General features: G+C 37.9%; 1 protein-coding gene across 1 annotated transcript in view; it reads left to right on the plus strand.

Annotated features, from left to right (window-relative positions):
- Positions 1 to 792: 792 nt before the first annotated feature.
- Positions 793 to 22,813, plus strand: part of LRRC2 (leucine rich repeat containing 2) — a 144,154-nt gene continuing 122,133 nt past the window's right edge. Inside the window, exons 1-2 of the mRNA XM_042826744.1 lie at positions 793 to 917; positions 16,110 to 16,320. Of these exons, the coding sequence (XP_042682678.1) occupies positions 793 to 917; positions 16,110 to 16,320 (336 nt within the window). The remainder of the gene's footprint in view (positions 918 to 16,109; positions 16,321 to 22,813) is intronic.

Below are 22,813 nucleotides of genomic sequence, written 5' to 3' on the forward strand. Positions count from 1 at the left end.
GAATGAGTACTTTATCACTGACTTCAGGAAAAGGAAGGCTCCTTGCAAGCAGTTTTTCTGTCTTCTTAATTCAACAGAGAAAGATTGATGAACTAGCCTCTAGTTCAGTTCAGTTCTTAACCGCACGTAAAAAGATGTTCTCAGAACCTAATACTTTTATACTTTGAACTGCTGGAAGGAAACTCTACATGTACTTATAAATTGGTATCGTGTTCACAAACACTAACTTATTTCAACAATTGTTAATCTTTCACTGTATGTTATAGGGCAGGTGTTTTAACACATTTCACAGATAAGGATATATTTATGGACACAATTACTATGAGACAGAATCAACGTGGCTGCATAAAAAACAATACAGTGGGAACTCAAGCTGAAGTGTATGATTTATGATTAATAAATAATTTATTACTTCTTTTAATGCTCGTTGCCTAGATTGTAAGAAAACACAAAGTCATTCAAATTATTTTCATCAGATTAGTAGTTCTTTGCAACTGTGTCTTTATTTTAGAACGGGAAAAGTGCAAGGGCTCAATAAATTCAACGTTCAGCCCTCGTCTATAGTTGATTTTGTGTGGAAATCCCTTCTATGCTGCATTGATCACAATGGGCACAAAACTCTAGAAAAAATATATAAGGTAGAGAGCACACTGTATTACTATTATTTTGGATTCTTCTTTGCCCAGGTAGGTTTGCTGAAACATGATGGTTGTTTTCCTTATTTTTTTCTTAGTGCTTGCATTAAATGTTCACGATGTCTTGTTCTTGCAGGAGAAGTTTAATGTCAGCAGTATGGGGCATCAGGTGATAATATTTGACTTTTCGCTCATAAGAGGACTCTGGGAGGCTCGAGTCAAGAAGAACAAAGAACGTCAGAGGAAAGAGAAAGAGAGATTAGAAAAAAGTTCATTAGAGAAGTAAGTTGACTATCTTGATGTTCTTTAAAATTAAAATCAGTATTGTTTAGTCCTATCTCATCAACCAGAAGCAGGACAGCAGAGGGTTGCACTAGCACCGGGCACCAGGATGAGAATGGAACTGAGACTGGGTCTGGACATGGGCCTGAGAGTGGGCTTGGCTCTGCAGGGCCCTTGGTTGGGCTGGGCAAAGCTGTGGGAAGCTGGGGACCAGTGTGGCCTCACTGTGTCAGGCAGGAGGTGGTGGTCCTGATGCCAGAAGTGAGTCCTGAGTGGAGGGCATAAAGGATGCTGAAATGGCGTGCTGGTCTTTGAGCATGTGAGGGAGGCCTCAAGGGAACAGGCAGGGATAGAGATCATGACTGCTATGACATGATTCAGGACTCTGGCAATTCAGCTTAAATGACTGAAATATTCAGATCCGTATTTGTTTAATGAAATAAGACAGTTCATACCTAATTATAAAATCTTAGTAAAAAAATTAACTTGTTTGTACCTACAAACTGACATTTTCAAATGATTTCTGTTTATTATTCATCACTGCCTGTAATAATAAGCATCAACTGCAGCAGCTGGGCTTGGCTCAAACTTCAGATACTAGTTTTGCATTGGTGTGTTTCCAGCGTCTTTACTGAAAACTCACTGTGTCGGTACAAGCAGAAGAAAATCTGGGGGAAACAAGAACTGCAGATGTAATCATTCAAGTTTGTCTTCAAGCCTGAAGAAGATTATCAGGATTCATCCTGATCTTCTTTTTGCCTTGGTGGAATGCCTGGAGAATCTGTATCACAAGTCCTTACCATTTGGTCAACATATTTTTAACAAATGTTGGTGATAAAAAGTGAATTTCTCATCACTACCGCATCTGAGTTACCAAACATATAACTGTTGAATGCTACATCTGTTCACCTATGTGCATATTTTTGACAAATAGCTATCTGGGTTTCCTAAGGTAGGTATGCATATTATAGACCTCATCTGCACAAGCTGACAAAGCAATTGGTAATGGAGGCAATATAGAGAGATACAATGGAGCAGACAAGATATGACCTTGTATAACCAAAAGCACACTACACATTTTTGCTTGAAAACTACATAGGAATACTTATTCCCACATTTTTGTTTGGAACATGGTAAGAGAAAGTTATTCTTAGTTAGCAATTATACGAATAAATATCTTAGTGCTCTATGATCCACCAGTCACAACTTTGCAGGTGTTGATTTTGACTAAGGAAAGTAAGAGGCCTTGTGGTGTTTAAACGTTGAATGACACAGGTCTCAGCAATAGACAATACTCCATTAAACTGTAGTGATTTCTCTATTCAAAGAGTCATAGGTCAGATGTTCTCCAAATGATAATCACAGACTATCCATGAGACTCACAGAACCATAGAGTGGCTTGGGTTGGAAGGGACCCCAAGGATCACCCAGTTCCAAGCACCTGTCACAGATAGGGCAAACAACCTCCAGATCTGGTACTAGACCAGGTTGCCCAGGGCCCCATCCAACCGGGTCTTGAACACCTCCAGGGATGGAGCATCCAAAACATCACTGGGCAGCCTGTTCCAGCACCTCACCACTCCCTCTGCAAAGAACTTCCCCTGACATCCAATCTAAACCTTCCTTCCTTGAGCTTAAAACCATTCTCCCTTGTCCTATCACTATCTACCCACGTAATAAGTTGATTCCCCTCCTTTTTATAATCCCCTTTTAAATACTGGAAGTCTGCAATGAGGTCTCCTCACAGCCTTCTTTTCTGCAGGCTGAAGAAGCCTGTCCTCACAAGGAAAGTGCTCCAGCCCTAGGATCATCTTTGTGGCCCCCCTCTGGACCCTCTCCATTGGCTCATCTTTTCTGTTCTGGGGGCTCCAGAGCTGGACGCAGTACTCCAGATGGGGCCTCTCAAGGGCAGAGTAGAGAGGGACAACAACCTCCCTGTCCCTGCTGGCCATCCCTCTTGTGATGGAGCCCAGGATACCACTGGCCTTCTGAGCTGCAACAGCACACTGCTGGCTCATGTTCAGTTTTTCATTCAGCAGGACTCCCAGGTCCTTCTCTGCAGAGCTACTGTTAAGGAGTTCTTCTACCACTCTGTATACATATCCCAGATTACTCCGACCCAAGTGCAAAACCTTGCACTTTGCTGTCGAACCTCACAAGGTTGACCTTTTGATTTTGTCTAGGTCCTTCTGGATGACATCCTTTTCTGCTAATGTGTAACCACACCACTCAGCTTGGTGGCACTGACAAATTTGCTGAAGGTGTACTTGAGCCAGTCATCGATGTTATTGAGGAAGATGTTGATGAACACTGGTCCCAAGACAGACCCTGGGGGACACTGCACATCACCAGCCTTCACCTGGACATTCGTAGTGCCATTCACCATGACCCTCTGTCTACATTCTTCCAGCCAATTCCTTATCCACCAAATAGTCTATCCCTCTAATCTATATCTCTTCAGTTTAGAGATAAGAATGTGGTGCGGGCCCATGTCAAAGGCCTTTCACAGATCTAGGCAGATGACATCAGTCGCCTTCCCTTTGCCCACCAGTGTCATCACTCCAGCATAGAAGGCTACCAGATAGGTATGGCATGACGTGTATACATTCAGTCTCATGAGGTGGTCTCAGAATTGCTCTGCCCATGCGGGCTTGGGGGGGGGGGACGGGGGGGCGCGGCCCGGCCGAGCCGGGGGGGTTAATCCCTCAGTTCCCGCCTAGGGTGGGCCCAGGGATGTGAGCTTCAGGGACATGAGATGTACAGGAATCCTGGTTGCCACTGAAGAACAAGGCAAAAAACTCATTTAGTACCTCAGCCTTCCCCATATCTGTTGTAGCCAGTTCTCCTTTCTCAATTACCAAAGGAGGTATGCTCTCTTTGGCCTATCTCTTCTGGCCAACTTACCTGTAGAATCCCTTCTTCTTGCTTTTAACATTCCTCACCAAGCTTGGTTCCATCTGCGCCTTGGCTTTCCTAATCCCCTCTCTGCAAGTCCAGACAGTGCCCCTGTATTCTCCTCAGCTGACGTGTCCTTGTTTCCACAGCTGGTACAGCCTGTACTTTTCCCTCAGTTTGACCAGCATGTCCTTGCCAAGCCATGCTGGCTTCCTGCCTCCCCTGCCCGCTTTCTTATTCTGAGGGACAGAGAGCTCTTGAGCTGTCAGAAAGACATCCTTAAAGAGTAGCCAGCTTTCCTCCACTCCTTTGTCTCTAAGGACAGCTTCCCAGGGGATTTCGTCCAACAGTACCTTAACAGAGAAGGGGAAAACCCTAAAGTTTGCTCTCCTGAAGTTCAGTGTCCTGGCTCTATTTTTCATTCATTGCCTTCTTTGCTGTGAGGGTGTTGGAGAACTGAAACAGGCTGCCCAGAGAGGTTGTGGAAACTCCTTCCCTGGAGGTATTCAAAAGCCACCTGGGCACTTTCCTGTGTAACCTACGGTAGGGAACCTGCTTTAGCAGGGAGGTTGGACTTGATGACCTCCAGAGGTCCCTTCCAACCCCTGCAGTTCTGTGATTCTATATTTGGTTTAAGGTTTTAGGGAAGGATGGAAAGGGTCATACAAGAATTTGAGAAAACGTCATGCAAGAATTAATACTAGCTCTTATTTTAAATATACCAGGACCAAGAATACTGCAAGACCAGACTCTTTCCCTGGCCCACATTCCTCAAGATCACAAACTCAACCAGCACATGGTCACTGCAGCCTAAGCTGCCTCCAATCTTAATGCCTTTAATGATCTCCTCTGCACTGGTGAGCACCAGATCCCGCAGTGCTTCACCTCTGGTTGGCCTGTCAATACTTGAACCAGAATGCAATGTTATCCAGTAGTATTGCTATATTCTAAGCATTATCAGATTATTCAATTTTTCTTCCTTTTGGTTTGTTTTCTTGATTTCATGCCACCTTTCCTTAAAGATTTTAAGAGAAGTTTAAGATGAACTATGGTTGTATTTCATTTGCTTCTGGTCTTTCCAAGGCAGACTCTAGTTTATTGATGGTGTATTTCAATTGTTTACTGTGAATATTTAATTTGAAGAGAAAAAAAAATACATTTTACACATTCTATTCCTTGCATGCTATATGGAATTGTAGCTTTTATTATGGAATTCATGAAAACATGTTCATAAAAGCACTATGTACTACATTAAATCTTTTATTGAGTTGAAAGAGAAACAAAATAAGTGAAATAAGTGCAGGCATGCAATTGCTTCTGAATAAAACAGATAGAATAAAAGCACTATCGGTATGGCCTGGGAAGAGTACAGGGGTGCTATTTGGACATATAGAGAGGGGATCAGAAATGCCAAGGCACAGATGGAACTGAACAGTTTTGGATCCACTTCACTGCTACTCATCCAGCTCATATTTCAACAGCTTATCTATTAGGATCTTATGTGGGACAGTGTCATAGGCCTTACTGAAGTCCAGGAAAACAACAGTTGTTCTCCCCTCATCTATCAGGCTGGTCACCTCGTTATAGAAACTTAGTAGGTTGGTCTGATATGACCTTCCCTTGGTGAATCCAAACTCCTGATGATTTTCTTCTCCTTCATGTGCATTTCATTGTGATTACAAAACTGTAAGATCACTTACACTGAAAAGGATTTCTCACATCATCAAATACATTTCATTAACATTTCAATAGCACTGACAAGTTTAGTCAATCACTAAACCACGTCCATAAGCACTACATCTACAAGTCTTTTAAATATTATCCAGGGATGATGACTCAACCACTTCCTTGGAGAGCGTGCTCCAATGCTTTACAACCCATCCAGTGAATATTTTTTTCCTAATACCCAACCTACACCTTCCTTTGTGCAACTTATGGCCATTTGCTCTTGTCCTACTGATTTTCCTTGGGAAAAGAGACTGATCACCGCCTCACTACAATCACCTTTGAGGTAGTTAAGGAGAGCAATCATGTCTCCCCTAAGTCTCACTTTCTCTAGGCTAAATAACTCCAGTTCCCTCAGGTGCTGCTCATGAGACTTGCCCTTTAGACCTGGCACTGTCTTTGTTGCCACGCTGTTGGAACATGCTCCACTGTCTTGAAATTTTGCTTCTAGTGAGATGCTCAAAACTGAGCATGGTATTCAAGATGTGGCCTTACCAGAGTTGAATACACGGATGCAATCATCTCCTTAGTCCTGCTAGCCACGCTATTTCTGATACAAGCTAGGATGGTGTTGGCTTTCTTGGACATCTGAGCACATTGCTATTTCTGCTGCCTATCATGCTGCAAATCCAGGTCCTTTTCCTCCAGGCATTTTTAAAGCCACTCTTCCTCCAGTCTGTAGCATTGCATAGGCTTAGTTGTGACCCTAGTTCAGTATCTGGCTTTTAGCCTTGAACCTCATTCAACTGGCTTTGGCCCATTGGTCCAGCCCATTAAGATCCCTCCGTAGAGCCTTCTTAGCCTCAAGCAGATCAACTCTTTTCTTAACTTCTTGTCGTCTGCAGACTTACTGAGGTTGTCGCTTAATACCCTTATTCACATCATTGCTAAATATACAAAAGAGAACTGGAGTCAATACTGAGGCCTGGAGAACACCACTGTGACTGGCCTCCAACTGGATGGTTTCTAGTATTAGCTGTTCCATCACCTACCCAAAGATCAAAGTCAGGCTGACTGGTCTGCAGTTCCCCAGGCCTCCTTCTTGACCTCTGTGACATTTTTTTTCATCCAGTCTTTGTGCACTTCTCCCACTTGCCATGATTGACCCCAAATTGCTGAGTGACTTCACAACGTCTGCCAACTTGTTTGGGACTTGTGGATACACTGCATCAGGGCCCATCGATTTATGTACGCCTAGTTTGCTGAAGTATTCCCTGATCTTATCCTATTCCGCCAAAGGTACATCTTCCCTAATCCAGCCTTTCAGCCTGGTATCTGAGACTTTCCAGGAGTCTTGTCATCCTGACGAAGTCTGAGGAAAAAAAAAAACATTCAATATCTTAGTCTTTTCATCGCCTTATGTAAATAGGTCTGTCATCTCATTCAGCAGAGCCCGTATTTTCCTGTATTTTCCCTAGTTTTCCTTTTGTCACTTGAAGAAGTCCTTCTTCTTGAGCTTGAATTCCAGGAAAAAATCAATTCTATTCCAACCTTAAGTAGCCTTTTTTTTTTTTTTTTTTTTTTTGGTACAGTTATGTGGCAGGTAAAGCAGAAGACTCTCTCTATTACCTCTGACTATGTCATTCTCTGGGTGCCACAGCCTTCTTAATGAAAGGAATATTATGGTTAGATAGTGTAACTCTAACTGCTTATGCATTAATCTGTGGGACTGAGGAGACATCAGTTCCAGTGTTAACATCCTTGGCCATGTTTTCTTTGGATTTTGGTTTTCTGTGATGCAGAAGAGACATTCCAGATTCACTAATACAGAGGAAATCCAGAAAGGGGAGCTTATGTATGGAAAAGGGAAAGAGGATAACCTTCTATGCTCTGAGGTATCTAATTACAGGTCTTACCATTTTTTTTAATAGGGCTGGTTAAGACTAATTTCTTATTCCAAGCTGAGTTTTCCATTAAAAAGATGTTTTCTCCTTTCTGTTTTCACCTGCCAGTTCCCTTTCAGCTAAAGGGGTAAAGCTCTGTGGACTTTTCTGCTCTTTTGCACCAATTATATTAAAATTCGTTCTGTTATTTTGCTGCATCAGCTTTCTGTGGTGAATTTAGGACATGATGCAGAGTTCAAAGCACATTTGAAGCATTCAGAAGAGACCTGTGTGTTCTTCCACTACTTTGCAATTTGCACACAGTACTGTCTTGTTGCATATCTTCATTATATCAATAAATAATCAGGCTTTGGTCCTGGCTGCGAAAGAATAGTGTTTCACCTGCCGAAATGATGGCAAAGTTCTTGTTCATTCTTAAAATGTGGGCTTTGCAGAATGGATAAATCTGCAGAATGGATAAATGGATACAGTGATGATCATAGTCACAAAAATAATGATAATAAAATGCAAAATTCAAACAAAGGAATATCTATTTTATGAAGTATGCAGTTTCCAAAGGTTGGGTTACAGGTTATTTCTCAGACGCTTTTCAATGCTTTCAAAGATTGGGTGAAGGATAGGAGGAAGATTGTTGTTAATTTGAAAGTATAGATAATTGTAATGATGGTTAAACTTGTAACAGAAATAATGCCTCACTCTCTGAAATTTTTGTTATTAATCTAGTAAAATGCATTTGTGCCAAATTCTCATATCCGACTCGGATATTGAAATCTACTGTCAAATAGGACTGTTGAAATCACTGCTAGAACATATTGTCAATTCACAATCAAATAGTATTTTGAAAAGATGATAACTCAGAATGCTAATTACACAAAAATATCAAAAGAAGGCATTTTTGTGAACTGAGGACTGCATTCCAGCGTTTAATGTTCTGGATATTTTCTTTTGCCAACAGCCGGAGTGAATTACCAAATGAGACTGAAATTAATAGAGTTTCTCTGAAGATTACTTGTATAACAGATGACTTTGGAATCTAGTCTGCTGAGGCTACTTTTGAGCAAAAAAAAACAATTAACAAACTCCTGTTTTCTCTGAAAGAGTTTGAAATTTACCAGTGCCATTGAGATTGTGCAGCTCCTCATCGGACATGCAGCTATGAAAAATGACTTGAATATAGTGAAATGTAGTATGCGTTATTTGAGGAAAAACTTTCAATTAACCTCCAGAGAATTTCTTCTTGTCTTGAGGCAAGGCAATTTTGTTCATGCAGGGTCAGTAAACAGTCACATGTAAGATATTTCTTGTTCTTGCCTAAAGATTTTCAAATAAACCAACTTCACAAATAAGGTCAAAGCTTGAACTGTGTTTGCATTAATGGTGAGACCATGTAAAGGTCTGGGGAATTTACAGCTTCTAGAACACATGTTAAAGCATCTGGCTAGTGAAACCTGATTCGAGAACAGTATATGAATATTGCAAGTGAGAATATTGCAAGAGACTTGTACCTAGCCCTCTGAAGTAGAACCATAGAATCCTAGAACTGTTTGGGTTGAAAGGGACCTTAAAGGCCATATAGCTGCAATGGGCAGGAATGCTACCCTGCATCAGTTTGCCCAAATCTCCATTCAGCTTGATCTTGAACATCCTCATGGTAAAGAATTTTTTCTAAAATCTAATCGAAGTCTACCCTATTTCAGTTCAAAACCATTACTGCTTGTTTTATCGCTACTCTCTGAACAAGCTCCTTCAATCTTTCCTGCAAGTACTTTCCCTTAAATACTGGAAAGCCACTATAGCGGCTCCATTCTCTTTTCTAGGCTGAATAGCCCCAAATATCTCACCTTCTCCTCATAGGAGAGGTGCTTTTCTGGCACCTGGCATTAGATCACTGTTGTTAGTATCATATTACTTTGGATGGAATTAGTCCAGTCCTTTATCTCTCCTTTAGTTTTATGGGGCTATAGAGATACAATTTTTAAGGACCTATTTCTAAGATGTGCATATAAATCAATGAGTACAGAAAAAGGAGGCAAGGAGTACTTTGTTGTGGAAGAGTAATTTAATTTCATTTCTGGCCTCCCGTTAGACATGCCCACTTTGTAGAATATAAAACACAAGCTATTACCAAAAAAAGCCAGTTCTGTGATTATCTATGTGCTTATGAAAGTCCATATTAGGGAAAGAAGTGTGTATTAAAGCGCTGTTTTCTATTTCATTGCTTAGATTCTAATGATGGTGAACAATCTCATATTGCTTCCTGAAATCCTGAATGCTACTGGAGTAACTTGATGTGATGCAATAATTTTCCTCATTAATTATTCTTCTCTACTTGTCACTTTATTCTTCATTTTTGGAAAGGGGAAGAGAGTGAAAATTTACTCTTTATTAGGTATTTTGGAAGGACTGCAGAGTGTTTGTCTTCTGTAAGAAAATCAGGTAAGTTAAAAATCGAAGGCCAAGGAATTAAACATTTGAGTATGGAAATGCCAGAGTTCTTTGCCCACGTTAGCTATCTAAATTTTCACTATGAAATGACACAGATTCCTCTGTGCAGTACCTGAACATGTTGCAAAGATGTGGTTTGTTCAGCCTCTTCCTCCAGTGCATCTTCTCTCCAAAATTTCCTCTTAAGTTCTTCTCTTAATTCAGACAAGCTTGTTTAACTTTTCTGAGCTATGCACTCCTTGAATGTAATGCCAAAAGAAAACTTTCACTTATTCCCTTTCCACTGGATTTTTTTTTTCTCTCTGTCTCTCTCAATTCCAACTTCAGTGTTACATTTGTACCTGAGCTAAAGTTTTATTTATTTATATCCTTTCTGAATACTCAATTCAGAAATTTTGCTAAGGAAGACTAAAAATCAAGCTGGGAGTGCTTAGTCCCAAGCGTGAATTAGAAGTAACCAGTTGGGAGCAGTTCTTCTGCATGAACGCCATGCATCGCTACATTTGGGGCAGAGTGGCTGGAAAGAGTGGGGCAGAGTGGCTGGGAAGTTGCAAGGTGGAAAAGAATCTGGGAATGTTAGTTGACTGCCAGCTGAACATGAGCCAGCAGTGTGCCCAGGTGGTCAAGAAAGCCAATGGCACTCTGAAATAGTGCCATTGTGAAATATAGATACATATATATATATATATGAATGTAGATACATACAGAAACAGTGTAGTCAGCATAACTCGAGGGGTGATTTTCCCTCTGTACTTGGCGCTAGTGAGTCTGAACCTCAAGTGCTGTGCTCAGTTTTGGGCCGCTCATGGCAAGAAAGTTGTTTAGGCCCTGGAGTTTGTCCAGAGAAGGGTAATAATGCCGGTGAAGAGTCTGGAACATGAGTCTTACTAGAAGCAGCTAAGGAGACTGGAATTTTGTAATTTAGAAAAGCAGCTCAGGGGAAACCTTAGCACTCCCTACAACAACCTGAAAGGAGATTGTGGAGGGGCGGGTGTTGGCCTCATCTTCCAGGAAATAGTGATAGGATGAGAGGTAATGGCCTTAAGCTGTGGCAGAGAAGGTTCAGGTTGGATATTAGGAAACATTTGCTCTCAGAAAGGCAGTGAGGCATTGGAAAATGCTGTGCGGGGAGGTGGTGGAGTCACCCTCCCTGGAAGTGCTCATGAATTGTGGAGATGTTGCGTTGAAGAACATGATTAGTGGTACAGTGGTGTTCAGTTGGTGGTTGGACTAGATGATCTTGGTGGTCTTTCCCAACCTTAATGATTCTATGATTTCATGATACTATTTGCTATTTTTCTTACGCATTTATGCATACAGAACTTACATTTAATATAATGCTTGCAAGTGAGTTGAAAGATAAAAGTTGCTGCTCAGCCACAATCCCTAGCAAACTATGGAAGAGTCTGGCAGAAGAATTGAAATGAAATTAGTCCATTTGAAACTGAGGGAAATATTACTCATCTGTCAGTAATATTAGTCTGGGCTGAGCTGCTGTTGTAAAAATTCCATGGGATTATTTAATGATCCTACATGGCTAGTGGTTCTATCTTTAAATATCACTGAGTAGTACTTAACTGGTGCCATGTAGTGTTATGTCTACTCCCTCTATCCTGGTGTAGAGGAAAGAGTGCCATTTAAATGAAACTTCATTTCTTCCCTTAAGATGTGAAGAAATTCACTTAAGATGAAGTGAAGAAGTGAACTTAACATTCACTTAGTTTTTTCCTCAGGACTTCCTATACTGCCACTGAGCAGTGAGTAATTGTAGAAGGGAGAACCATTCAAACAAACCTAATTATTCTCCAGTTACTAGGAAAACATTGAAACTCATAGTAATGTGTTACAAAGATATGAAACATATGTCTTTTTTGACAAATGTAAGTGACACGTAATATGCCTTTTTACAGTTAATCAGACAACTTAATGATTGATGTTGACATACTGGAGTAGCCAGATGAGCTAAATCTCGTCTGGGTCCTAAACCCAGAAAAAATATTCCTATATGCATACTCCCACCTAAAACCCACTGGGCTTTACTTGACTAACATTCACAAAAAACAGACTTTTTATTATTTTTTTTTTTAATCTGACTACAGTGGCTAAATTAAGATCTGGAGGAAGATAAAAATAGCTTATTACTACTTTTTATAGTAATAAGAAGCCATAAACTTCAGGAGAGCTGTAATTTTGCAGCTATCTCGACTTTTTTGTCGTACATGGACATGTGGAATATCTGTACCCTTTAAAGTGCCAAGATGTGAAATATAGTTGCTCTAGAAGAATATTAGCACATCTAAAAGCTGATTTTTTATGTGTTGGTACATGCGTACACACACACACATATACATGTATATGTGCGCATATATATACATATATATGTTCTGAAAATCTCAAGATTCATGTAATAGCCTTCAAGGCTGGCAAAGAGAAAACTGAGATGGATCTCATCAATGTTTATAAATATCTGAAGTGTGGGAGTCAAATTTCTGTGATGTGCAGTGACAAAACAAGAGACAATGGTCAAATACCAGAACACAGGAAGTTCCATACGAACATTAGGAAGAACTTCTTTACTTTGAGGGTAACAAAACACTGGAACAGACTGTCCAGAGAGGGTGTAGAATCTCCTCTGGAGACGTTGAAGACCTACCTGAATGCTTTTCTGTGCTATCTTCTGCAGGGAACCTGCTTTAGCAGAGAGGTTGGACTGGATGGTCTCAAAAAAGCTTTCCAACCCCTCCGATTCTGTGATACCAAAATAGAACAGATCCTTTTGCCATAGGATTTCCACATTAGTGAGTGATAGCCATGCTGAATTCCTCACTGTATTTTATTTTTAATGTCTATCTTCTATCTGAAGTCAACATTTCACTAACTAATTTGGTTAACAGTATTTTTTGTTAATGTGCATTTTATTTTTTGTCTAACATTGTGTCATTTTCTCCTGAGTTTTGTGTTCCGTATGTGTTACTAATAAAGTGTCAGAGGACAGTGTATTCTTCCCTCTTTACAAAGTTCTTCTTTTTACCCTTTCCTATAGCATTCATTGTGGGAGGGTAAAATCTTAGATCCAAGCCTTCTACACTTCTCTTCCTAAGGTCCGTGATTCAAAAATGCTTAATTCTTTTGTTCAAAAAGAAGGAATTTAGTAGAAAGAAGAGCGCAGTATTGCAAAGTTAAACTTCACAGATGGATTGAAAAGTTGCAAAAGAACGGGAGGAGGATGTGAGAAAGAGCAGTTGTTCATAATGCTAGGATTATGTAGAAGATTTTAGAAAAGAAAAACACCGGGTTTTTGGTTCTTTTCAGTTTCTTCTGTTTAATGGTTCAAATCCTCTTTTTTTTTTTTTTCTCTTCCTGAAGGATTCAATTCAGTATTTTTTTCTTCACACTTCACCTTCCACCCACCTTATACAGTAATAGAGAGATTTTATAGCTAATTAGATGTGTTCAGTAGAAATTTTTTATTAAAATAATGAGTAGGTATTTAGGGCTTCTTTATTTTTCTTATTAGAATATGTTATGTATTAGCTTTTTGTATTGAACTCTTGATAATGCATTGTCTGTTTTCTTTTTTTTTGTCACTTTGCTAGTGATCTCTCAAATGCATGACTGAATAGGCAAGATCAACATTGATATTGAATTGGCTGTCATGTCAGAGCATCTAAAAGAGGTTTTTCAACTCTCGTATCTCCTGATAAGGAAAATCCTGTTTTTCCTTTCCAGTGTGCAGCTAATGGGAATACTCTTTGGTAGGGCTTCCTTGTGCAATTGCATACATTGGATTATGTCCTTCTGTAATTAGAGGTAAATGATGCAGCTTCTTGAAAGATCACAAAATGGGCTAAGCAACTGTCTCTGCTTTAACCAATTTTCTATTGCTACATCAAGTATCTTAGGAAAAGATTTTGAGATGCTGTTGGAGTCTTTCTTGAGTATGCTGACAACTTCAGTTGCTCTCTGAGACTTCATGAGCGGAAATGTTTTAGTAGGCTCATTTTTTATTGGCCACTTTTTCCTCCTTGCTCACTTACAGGTCGCTGTGCTATGTAAAGCAGTTCACAATTAGGCACTAACAGAAGCTGGGATATTTGTTTTAGGTAACTTTATTCATTTTTTATTCACAAGCCTATTCTGCTGACAAACTTTAGAAGTTGTACAGATTTTCACTTGTAAAGAGCATACTGATCTCTCTATGAATACTGAAGCCAAGAGTGAATTTAGCTGTTCTGTACCTTTCTTAGCAACTTGCTCTCTTAATAACTTCTTTTTACAGAATCACAGAATTCTTAAAGTTTTAACTTTTTCTTTCATATATTGATGTTATTGCTCCCACCATCTTACTGAGAGACTTTCTGCTTTTGATATACTTGAAATTATTTTCCAATTTATCCGTGTACCTTTGTTCATCACTTTGTGACCTAATTTGTCTTTGTGGTTCTGCATTTAATTTGTTGGAGTTCTACTTCCTTCCCATTTCTTTATTTAAACACAAATGCTACTTTCTTTTTCAGTTTTTCTCTGGTTTCAGAAATAAAAGAAAAAAATTATCCCATCATTTCAATATAGTTACTCTGAGTTTGTGTGTCTTTCTGCAGTCTGGCTATACTTTACTGAGTGAGCTACATTGTTAATGAACTTGGCTATTATACGTAGTTATTCTTCTTAGATATCTCTAAGCATTTTTTAATTTAAAAAAAAAAGAAAATTTTTTTCTTATTTTTTTCTTAATAAGGATTTTGCATAAGAATATTAGTGGTTGTTAGGCATTCTGTAGTACCCTGATGATCCATGTATGGGATTCTTTGCTTGAAACCAATTTATGTCCCTTGTGGTCTCTTGGACTAGCTACTCTGATAAGGCCATGTGTGATAAAGTGACTGCATCATGTCACTTTAGATACCTGTTGCCATTCTCTTCACCTTCTGCTCATTCCAGCACTCCCTAATTTTTCGGTAAGCGCAGCAATTTGCACTAGGCACTTTAATGCCTAGTAATGCCCTTTCAGTAATATCCTTCCTTATTTAAGCAAGCAGTTCTGACTCTTATTTGCTTATATTTATATCAAAGTTGTACGTTAAATATGACTTTTGATGTACAGTGTCATAATCCTGAAAATATACTCTGCTATTATGTTTCTTATGCCTTTCTATGAATATAAAAAATTGCATATTTTCAACATGTTTTCAAGATATTTCTTGAATTTATTTTTGTAACTGATTCCCTGTACATAATTTTAAACCAGATATTGTGGCTCATATGATATTGTTTCAACAATTTAACATTTTAGAGAAAATCCCATGCTTAACTGGGAATATGTTTATAGGTTTAGTTACTTTCTGCTTAAACTTTACACGCTTACATCTGCTTCTCTTTCTAGAACATGCCATTCATGACATTCTCTAAAGGGAACTTTATCCCCATCTTTTGTATCCATCTGCACTTGTCAGTTTTCTTCAAATCTTTAGCTTAAAATTTCTGCTAGAGGGTGGAGATCACATAATTGAACCTTACATACCAGAAGAATCTAGCATTTCAAATGTGAGAAAAGATTTATGCCACGAGGGGCTCTGAAGAGTTTTATTTTGGTGTAAGAAAGGTCTACTTCTGTTAATCAGCCTGTTTCTTAATTGACTAAGCTGAAATAAATCTCTCTTAAAATAAAGCATGACCTTTTAGCACTGCATAATTATATGAAATTGAACTTGTTCCCGAAGTCACATGGGTAAAATTTTGCCCTGGAGGTGAGCCTAAAGTTACAATGAGGTTTAAACTGAAATTAGTTCCTTTTCTCTCCTAAGGTGATGTTGGAAGAAAATGTTAAAAAAATGGAAGTGGATCATTATACCCAAACAGGAAAGGGCAGGAAAAAGGGAATATGTTAAAATGCTTTCTTTTTTTAACTGCAGATTTTGCATATATTATCAGATCATTGTTTCTGTATGCACATAACTTGTTCTCTAAGAATGTATTTCGTATCATATCTCTGTTTAATTTCATATGAAATAAAGGGCATATTTCACGCTGAGTTCTGTGACAATGGTCTCAGTCTTTACATCTCTGTAATTCCCAGGAAGTCACTGTCTGATTCTAACCATATGAATTCCTGACTATCTGAAATCTATGTCAGTCTAGAAAATCTAAGTATGACCGCAAGAATGCATTTGTTTTTCTAAATACCTTAGGTGCGTGATTTTTTTTTTTTTTTTTTTTTTTTTTTTTTTGTAAGTTATTTGTGCAAACAAATCTGATTCTCATAAACTTTCTCGCACTATTTCAGGATAAAGCAGGAATGGAATTTCATACTGGAATGCCGGAAGAAAGGCATTCCCCAATCAAAATACCTCAAGAATGGCTTTGTAGATATTGATGAGAAAATCTTGGACACATGTGGAAAAACTCCTCAGCTACAGAAGAGGCTTAGTCTGTCAGATGAAACAAATAAGGAGAGAAACAAATTTATTTTTCATCTTTCGGGAGAACAGTGGATGGTAAATATAACGGCAAGCATACTTCTTTGTTAGGGAGTTTAAGTAGCTTGACACTGTAACTTTTAATGCTTCCAAATGTTTCTTCATTGCCTGTGCATGTTATAATGATACTGTGTTAGGACTGAGAAAATGTTTCCTATGCCACACTGCACTAGAGGTTTAGCTTTCAAATATACTTATTTTAATTTTTCTGCTGATATATGATGTCTAGTCCTCTCAAAATTGTGGGAGCGAGCAGTCACATTACAATAAGGTATTTTTCTCTGTAATTTCCTAGTGAATGGAAGGAGGTGAAAATAATATTCACCTTTGAATTGTTTTTGTCTTCTACTAGTTGGAAATCTTTTTTTTTTTTTTTGCTCTAATGCTGTAACATTTTTTTTCAAGCTGTGTTCTAATCAAAACTAATGTTAGAGTTGCTAAGGATGTGACTGAAATTTACTTAGAATACATACTACTTTATTAAGGAGACAGTAAAATTAGAAATTTGATTTTTCTTGAGTTTATAATTCCGAGATAATTATTCTCAATTTTTCATTATGAAAATTGCAAATTAAAAAGTCAAACAGTAAGGCCAGTAAATGCTATGGAAGCAATCGTTTTGGTTGACCTGAAATACAACTTTGTCCCAAACTTGGATACAGAGGTATAGTCTTCGGTTCCTTTCTGATTCCAGTTGTCTTCTGAACAAACAAAAAAATAAAAATTCTAGTTCCCATCTAGCTCTAGTAGAGAACATTTCTTCATGTGATTGCAGTCATTCAAATGATGAGATTAGTTGCTGCAGAACTGTCATGTCTTAGGTGTCAAGATCTTGGATACTTACAGTCATGTTAAAGCTGTGTAGTTTCATATTATACACTTAACTACAAATATCTACATCACATCAAGGAGTGGAAAGCTGCTAAAAGCTTTCTCTTACTTGCTTGCTTTTACCAAATAGGTAACATTTCACTCTGTCATATCAAACATGACTTACATTAGGAGGCAAAAAACAAATGCATGTATTTTAATGTTTTTCATGGCATTCTAGTATGATTTGTCCTGTTATAAGATTATGTAACTTATGATTATTGTTATTATTTGCCCAAATTAAAGACAGAATCAGACGCAGCTTCTTTTTCTCTATAACTCTATTAAAAGAAAGTACAGGTATGGAAAACGATTTTGCAGACTATGCAACCAAAGCTGTACTGGTTGACAATTTCTATGTAAAAATATCTGTAAACATGTCAAAATTTTTGACAAATAGCCTGTATTTTATTTAGCCAGGAGTGGTAATATCAATGACATTCTAGTTTCTGTTACAGATTTTGCACATAAATTAATCACTGACTAAGTTTTGGACAATTAAGCACTCAAACAGTAGAACGTATCAAAAGTGGGTTTGCTTATGTAGACTTGCAAGCATATAAGTTTGGCTTCCCATTGAGTAATCTACTAATTTGGCAGTGTTAAACAGAAAAGCTGTGCTAGGTGTCCATTCAGGAATTAACTGTTGAATCCCCTTTCTTCCTCTTTTTTAACTAGTAAGTATTTCTATTCTATTTCTAATTTTACCAATGAAACAGTGATATCTCCTTCTGATAGTAGACATATCAAACTGTATATTATTGCTCTGACTTACAGACATAATTATGGGAACTGGTTTTCTTCTGGGATGTACCAATTTTCTTTCTGAATGCTGTAAAAGTAAATCTCACAGAACAATAATTGCCAGCAATAGGGATTTTACAAGAAGGAAGTAGCTTTGCTGTATCTTTATAAGGTCCCCAAGTAAAGTCTCTCTGAAAACTTCAGTGGCAAATGGAAAGAGCACACAAACAACCGAATGGAGTTATTTTTCACGTCAAATTTCACTGTTAAACTAGAATAGTTGCTTTTACTGGATATTCATTAGTATTCATTTTTTTTTCTATGAGGGCTACTCCAAATGTAGTGCTTCCTGTTTCGTTGTGTTGGCCAATGACATCAGAAGCAGATGGTGGTATTGCATTAGAGGTTGAATCTTCTCACCAGTATTTCGTTACATTTGTTATTGTGTGACAGATGGCAGCAGAAGAGCAATCTGACACAGTAGTGTCTGACATAGAAGTGTGTATGAAGCAAAGGTGTGGAACTGAATTCCTTCATGATTAAAAAAATCGCATCCACTGGCAATCAGTGATGCTTGCTAATTATTGGAGACCAAACAGTGGATGTAGCAAAATGAGGCAGTGGGTTGTATATTTCGGAAGGGAATGCAAAAGATAAGCTATGTTCAGAATGGCCTTGCGCACCTGTACGCCATGAAATGAAGTGTCACAATCAGGTCATCCATGCAAACTGATGGACTATGACCGGGAAACTATATGGAGCTATATATTGGCTTTAGTGCAATGGAAATACTGGTGGCAACATTGGAATATTGAAATTTTGTGCTAGGTGGGTCCCACAAATGCTCACTCAGGAAGAGAAAGAACACTGTGTACAAGTTTGTCAGGACCTCTTGAACCAGTACGAGGCTGAAGGAGACAATTTCTGGGGTCATAACACTACTGCTGAGGAATCACGGTGTTATCACTGTGAGCCAGCGTCAAAACAGCAGGAATGTGGATTCTCCATAAAAAGTTCAAGATGCACATTTAAGTGGATAAAGTGATGTGCACTGTGTTTTGGAATAGGAAAGGTGTGATCATTCTTGATTTTCTGAAACCTGGACAAACTATAATGCTGATCACTACATTGCTACACTGACTAAACTGAAGGCTCATGCTCCAGAGAAGAAGATGGCCTTTATTTTGCAGCATGATAACACCAGGTCCCGTTCTGGAGACCATAGAGCACCTTGCCAATTCTTGGCAGGACTGTCCTACCACATCCACTGTATTGTTTGGATTTAGTACCTTCTGACTTTCATCTGTTTAGGCTGATGAAAGTTGGACTGGGGAAATATTTTTCTTGCAACAGTGCTGGAATAGCAGCTGTGAAATGGTGGGCCACTTCTGCTGGAGCAGATTTTTCCAAGTGTGGCATGGAGGTCACATGTTCATTGCTGGCAAAAATGTTGAAAAACAGTGTTTTATAGCTGAGAATTTGTTCTATCAAATTGTGTTATCATGCTCTTTGTATCCATTGTAGTTTCCATGGAAATAAATAGGAGGCATTACTTTCACCTATGGATGGTGAAAATGTTACAACAAAGCTGCTACTCACTGTCTCATGCTTTAGGTTTATACAGTGTAGCTGTGGCTTAGTGATTCACCACTGTTGAGTACAAGCTCAGTAATGGGTACAAATATTTTGAAATAATCTGGAGAGTGGTCTGAAGAAAATCGTCTTGGATCTTCTTTGGAGAGGCTTAGTAGTAGAGGAATTCAGAGTAAAACACACAACTTGAATTTTTAAAGGGAATTCTGTCCTTCCACCTATGTCCCACTCCTTAAATGTCATGGAAATGATACTGCATTTTAATTATGTGAATTCCTGCTGTTCGTTTAAATTATAAAGTAATTATTTTATAATCTCTGAGACAATTATTCATACAATGAATATTAAGTTAAGTAAGTTGGCAGAGACTTTTAGATAAATAGAGTAGGACTCGATTTTACAGTATATGATTGTAAAGAAATGTATTCTATATATGCAGATCCACATTTCCTTGTGGAACAAATTCTTAATAATTATGCTTCACTTTTAGGCTAATTTGAGCCAGCTGATGTCTCAGGTCAATATAGTTTTATTATAAGAGTATGGCTGCACTGGAAATTTTCTAAGCAAAAATAGTATAAGCAATACCAATATCAAACCTTTACCGCTGTGTAATTTAGACTCAGTGAGTCTCTCTGAATCTTAGAGTAAATTGACTATTAGTTTGGCTCTGCCTCTTCAGAATGGGTAGATTTTCGCTAGGAATTGTGGTTGAAAACTACAGTAATGAAATAGCTTTACCTTTGTCACAGCTCCACCTTGAAGAGTCTCTGTGACAGCACCCATAAGGTTCAATAACCCTTAGCTTCCTTTCAGTATACCAATCTAATATTTATGTCTCAAGTGTCTACATCCCTGTGTGTACCTTGGCAAGATGGGGGCAGTGATTAATTAGTACTTATATTTAAGTGCTGATACAAGAAAGTAACAAAGAAAAGATTTTAAAATAACAAACAGGCTTGTCCTATAATTCGATACTATGAATGAAGTCAGACAGGCTTTTCTCTTTTCTTTCCTATTGTGCTTACAACAGCCTCGAGACATGTCATTATGAGAAAAGTATACTGTTCTACAAGTAACTCAAGATTGCGAAAGTATGTTTCAGAAACATTTCTAATTTTTCTAACAGTTTTTCAGGCAAATCCACCATAGAGAGGAGCTCTTTAGGGATTTTGGACTCTTGAACTGTACGTTTTAATTATTTGCATAGGAGAAAACAATGGAGAGTTAATGAAACACTAAATTGAGATCCTTTGTGTGTAAGCATATATCTACTGAATTAAACTATTTCTTCAGAAAAACAGCACTGCCACTATAGCTGAATGAAAACTAGAAAATAACGCCATGAATATTCATGAATTTTTCAAGGAATTTTCCCATCTTAGTGTTTGCTTTCTGCTCCTAACTAATGAATATTTATTCGTTAGTGGATAAATAAATTTAAAATCATTTTCAGAAAATGCTCAGGAAAAGCAATTTTTTGAATTTTTTATCTTCGTGTTGGCAAATAAATTAGATGTTCATTCAAATACAGAGCAGAACTGCACTTGGCTGTTCTGCTTTTCCTCAAAAGATAATCTGGATCCAATAGATTTAAACAACTAAAATACGTGCAAAAAACAGATGATTGAGTGATTGAAAATTCTTTACTAGTCAATTGTGGCCTTCCTCATATGATTTCTTCTCACAAAATGGCAGCAGATTAATTCTTTCATTTATACTTTTTCTGCCAGTGTTATCATCTGACTTGCACTCTCTTTTCACTGGGAACAGATAATTTCCACTGGTTACTTTCAGCTATTAGTGACAGTGATGTATTTACCATAGAGATTGAGTAGAATCAATGCACAGAATGGACAGACAAAATGTCTCTGTTTTCTCAATTCCAGAGAAAATTTCCCTCTTGATTTTACAAAATGCCTAATCCAGTTTTTGGTCCAAAGATCCGAAGATGCTAAGAAATGAGACAGATCTGCACTCAAAGTTTTGTTTTGGTCAATGATAGGTCAGATGACAGGGCTAGAAATAGAAAAGGAAAGTAAACTTTTCAGAGCTGAAAAATTCAATCACAGTTTTAATTCAGACTCATGTCTAGCAGGTAAATTCTCTCTTATTTGGAAGCAGTAAAATCAGCAATGTTATTACATTTGCTTTTTATTTTCTTTTAACACCGTTTTTCTTTTTTTCCAAATGAAAGTACTTGTAGATATTGTTTTGCTGTTAAAATGAAATCCTGGCTATCATCCAACTGTCAGTCTTAGAGGAGTAATTTATCAGTAGGCTGCCAGCTTTAGCATGGCAACAGAGGACTACAAAAGAGTACAGTGAAATTAGAGAGTAAAGCAGACATAAAACAGCAAATTGCAGTGCTCAACCTATCTAATTTGTAAATGAAGTAAAATATCACATCAATTTATGCTTCATTAACGCTGTCAAATGTGTAGTAAGATTGAGAATGCTAAAGAAAAGCACATTATAGCAAAAGGATTTGTAAAATTACATTTGCAAAATGTAAATATCACAGAATTGTAGGGTTGGAAGAGACATCTAGAGATCATCTAGTTCAAGACCCTACTAAAACAGATCCCCTACAGAAGATTGTGTGAGTGGGTATCCAGGCGGATCTTGAGTATCTCTAGAGAAGGATACTTCACAATATCTCTACGCAGCCTGTTCCAGTGCTTCATCACTCTGACCGTAAAGAAATCCTTTCTTGAATATTATATAAATAAATAATTTAAAGACAGAAAATAAGTCTGGACAACTAGTAGAATGATGGGATCTAGTTCCATTCCTTGAGTGCTATGCCTGAGTTTATGTTAATAATTGCACAAGAATATCCTGACACTATTTAAACAATGAGTAATAATGATATGTTTTTTCTTTAAGCATTTTTTTTATTAATCATCAACTTTAAAATATTTTGGCTGTAATTTTTTTCTGAAGTCATGAAGAAGCTGGGCAGTTTAATTTTTATTTGAGAGTGATTTCTGTTTTTTAATGTCTTTCAAATGTATTAAGAAATCTGCGGGATACCCCCTTCATTCCGGGAGAACACATTTATTTGCTTCACAAGAGCAAGTGTTCCCCATCGCTCCATGATGCATCTGACAGTTAGGAACTGAAGAGATTTTGTTTTGATAAGAAGGGAAAAAAAATCGTACACCAGTGGAATAAACCAAGACAAACCTGGACAATGGCATAACAGTAGAAATGCAGAGTTGCAAATCATGTCTGTTTCACAGAGATGTTTTTCTGTCTTGTATTAATGTTGTACATTTACTTTCTTAATGAACTGGTGTTC

The sequence above is a fragment of the Centrocercus urophasianus genome, unplaced genomic scaffold, assembly GCF_019232065.1.
Source record: "Centrocercus urophasianus isolate 14NV4802_14NV808 unplaced genomic scaffold, USGS_Curo_1.0 seq_27, whole genome shotgun sequence".
Taxonomy (NCBI): domain Eukaryota; kingdom Metazoa; phylum Chordata; class Aves; order Galliformes; family Phasianidae; genus Centrocercus; species Centrocercus urophasianus.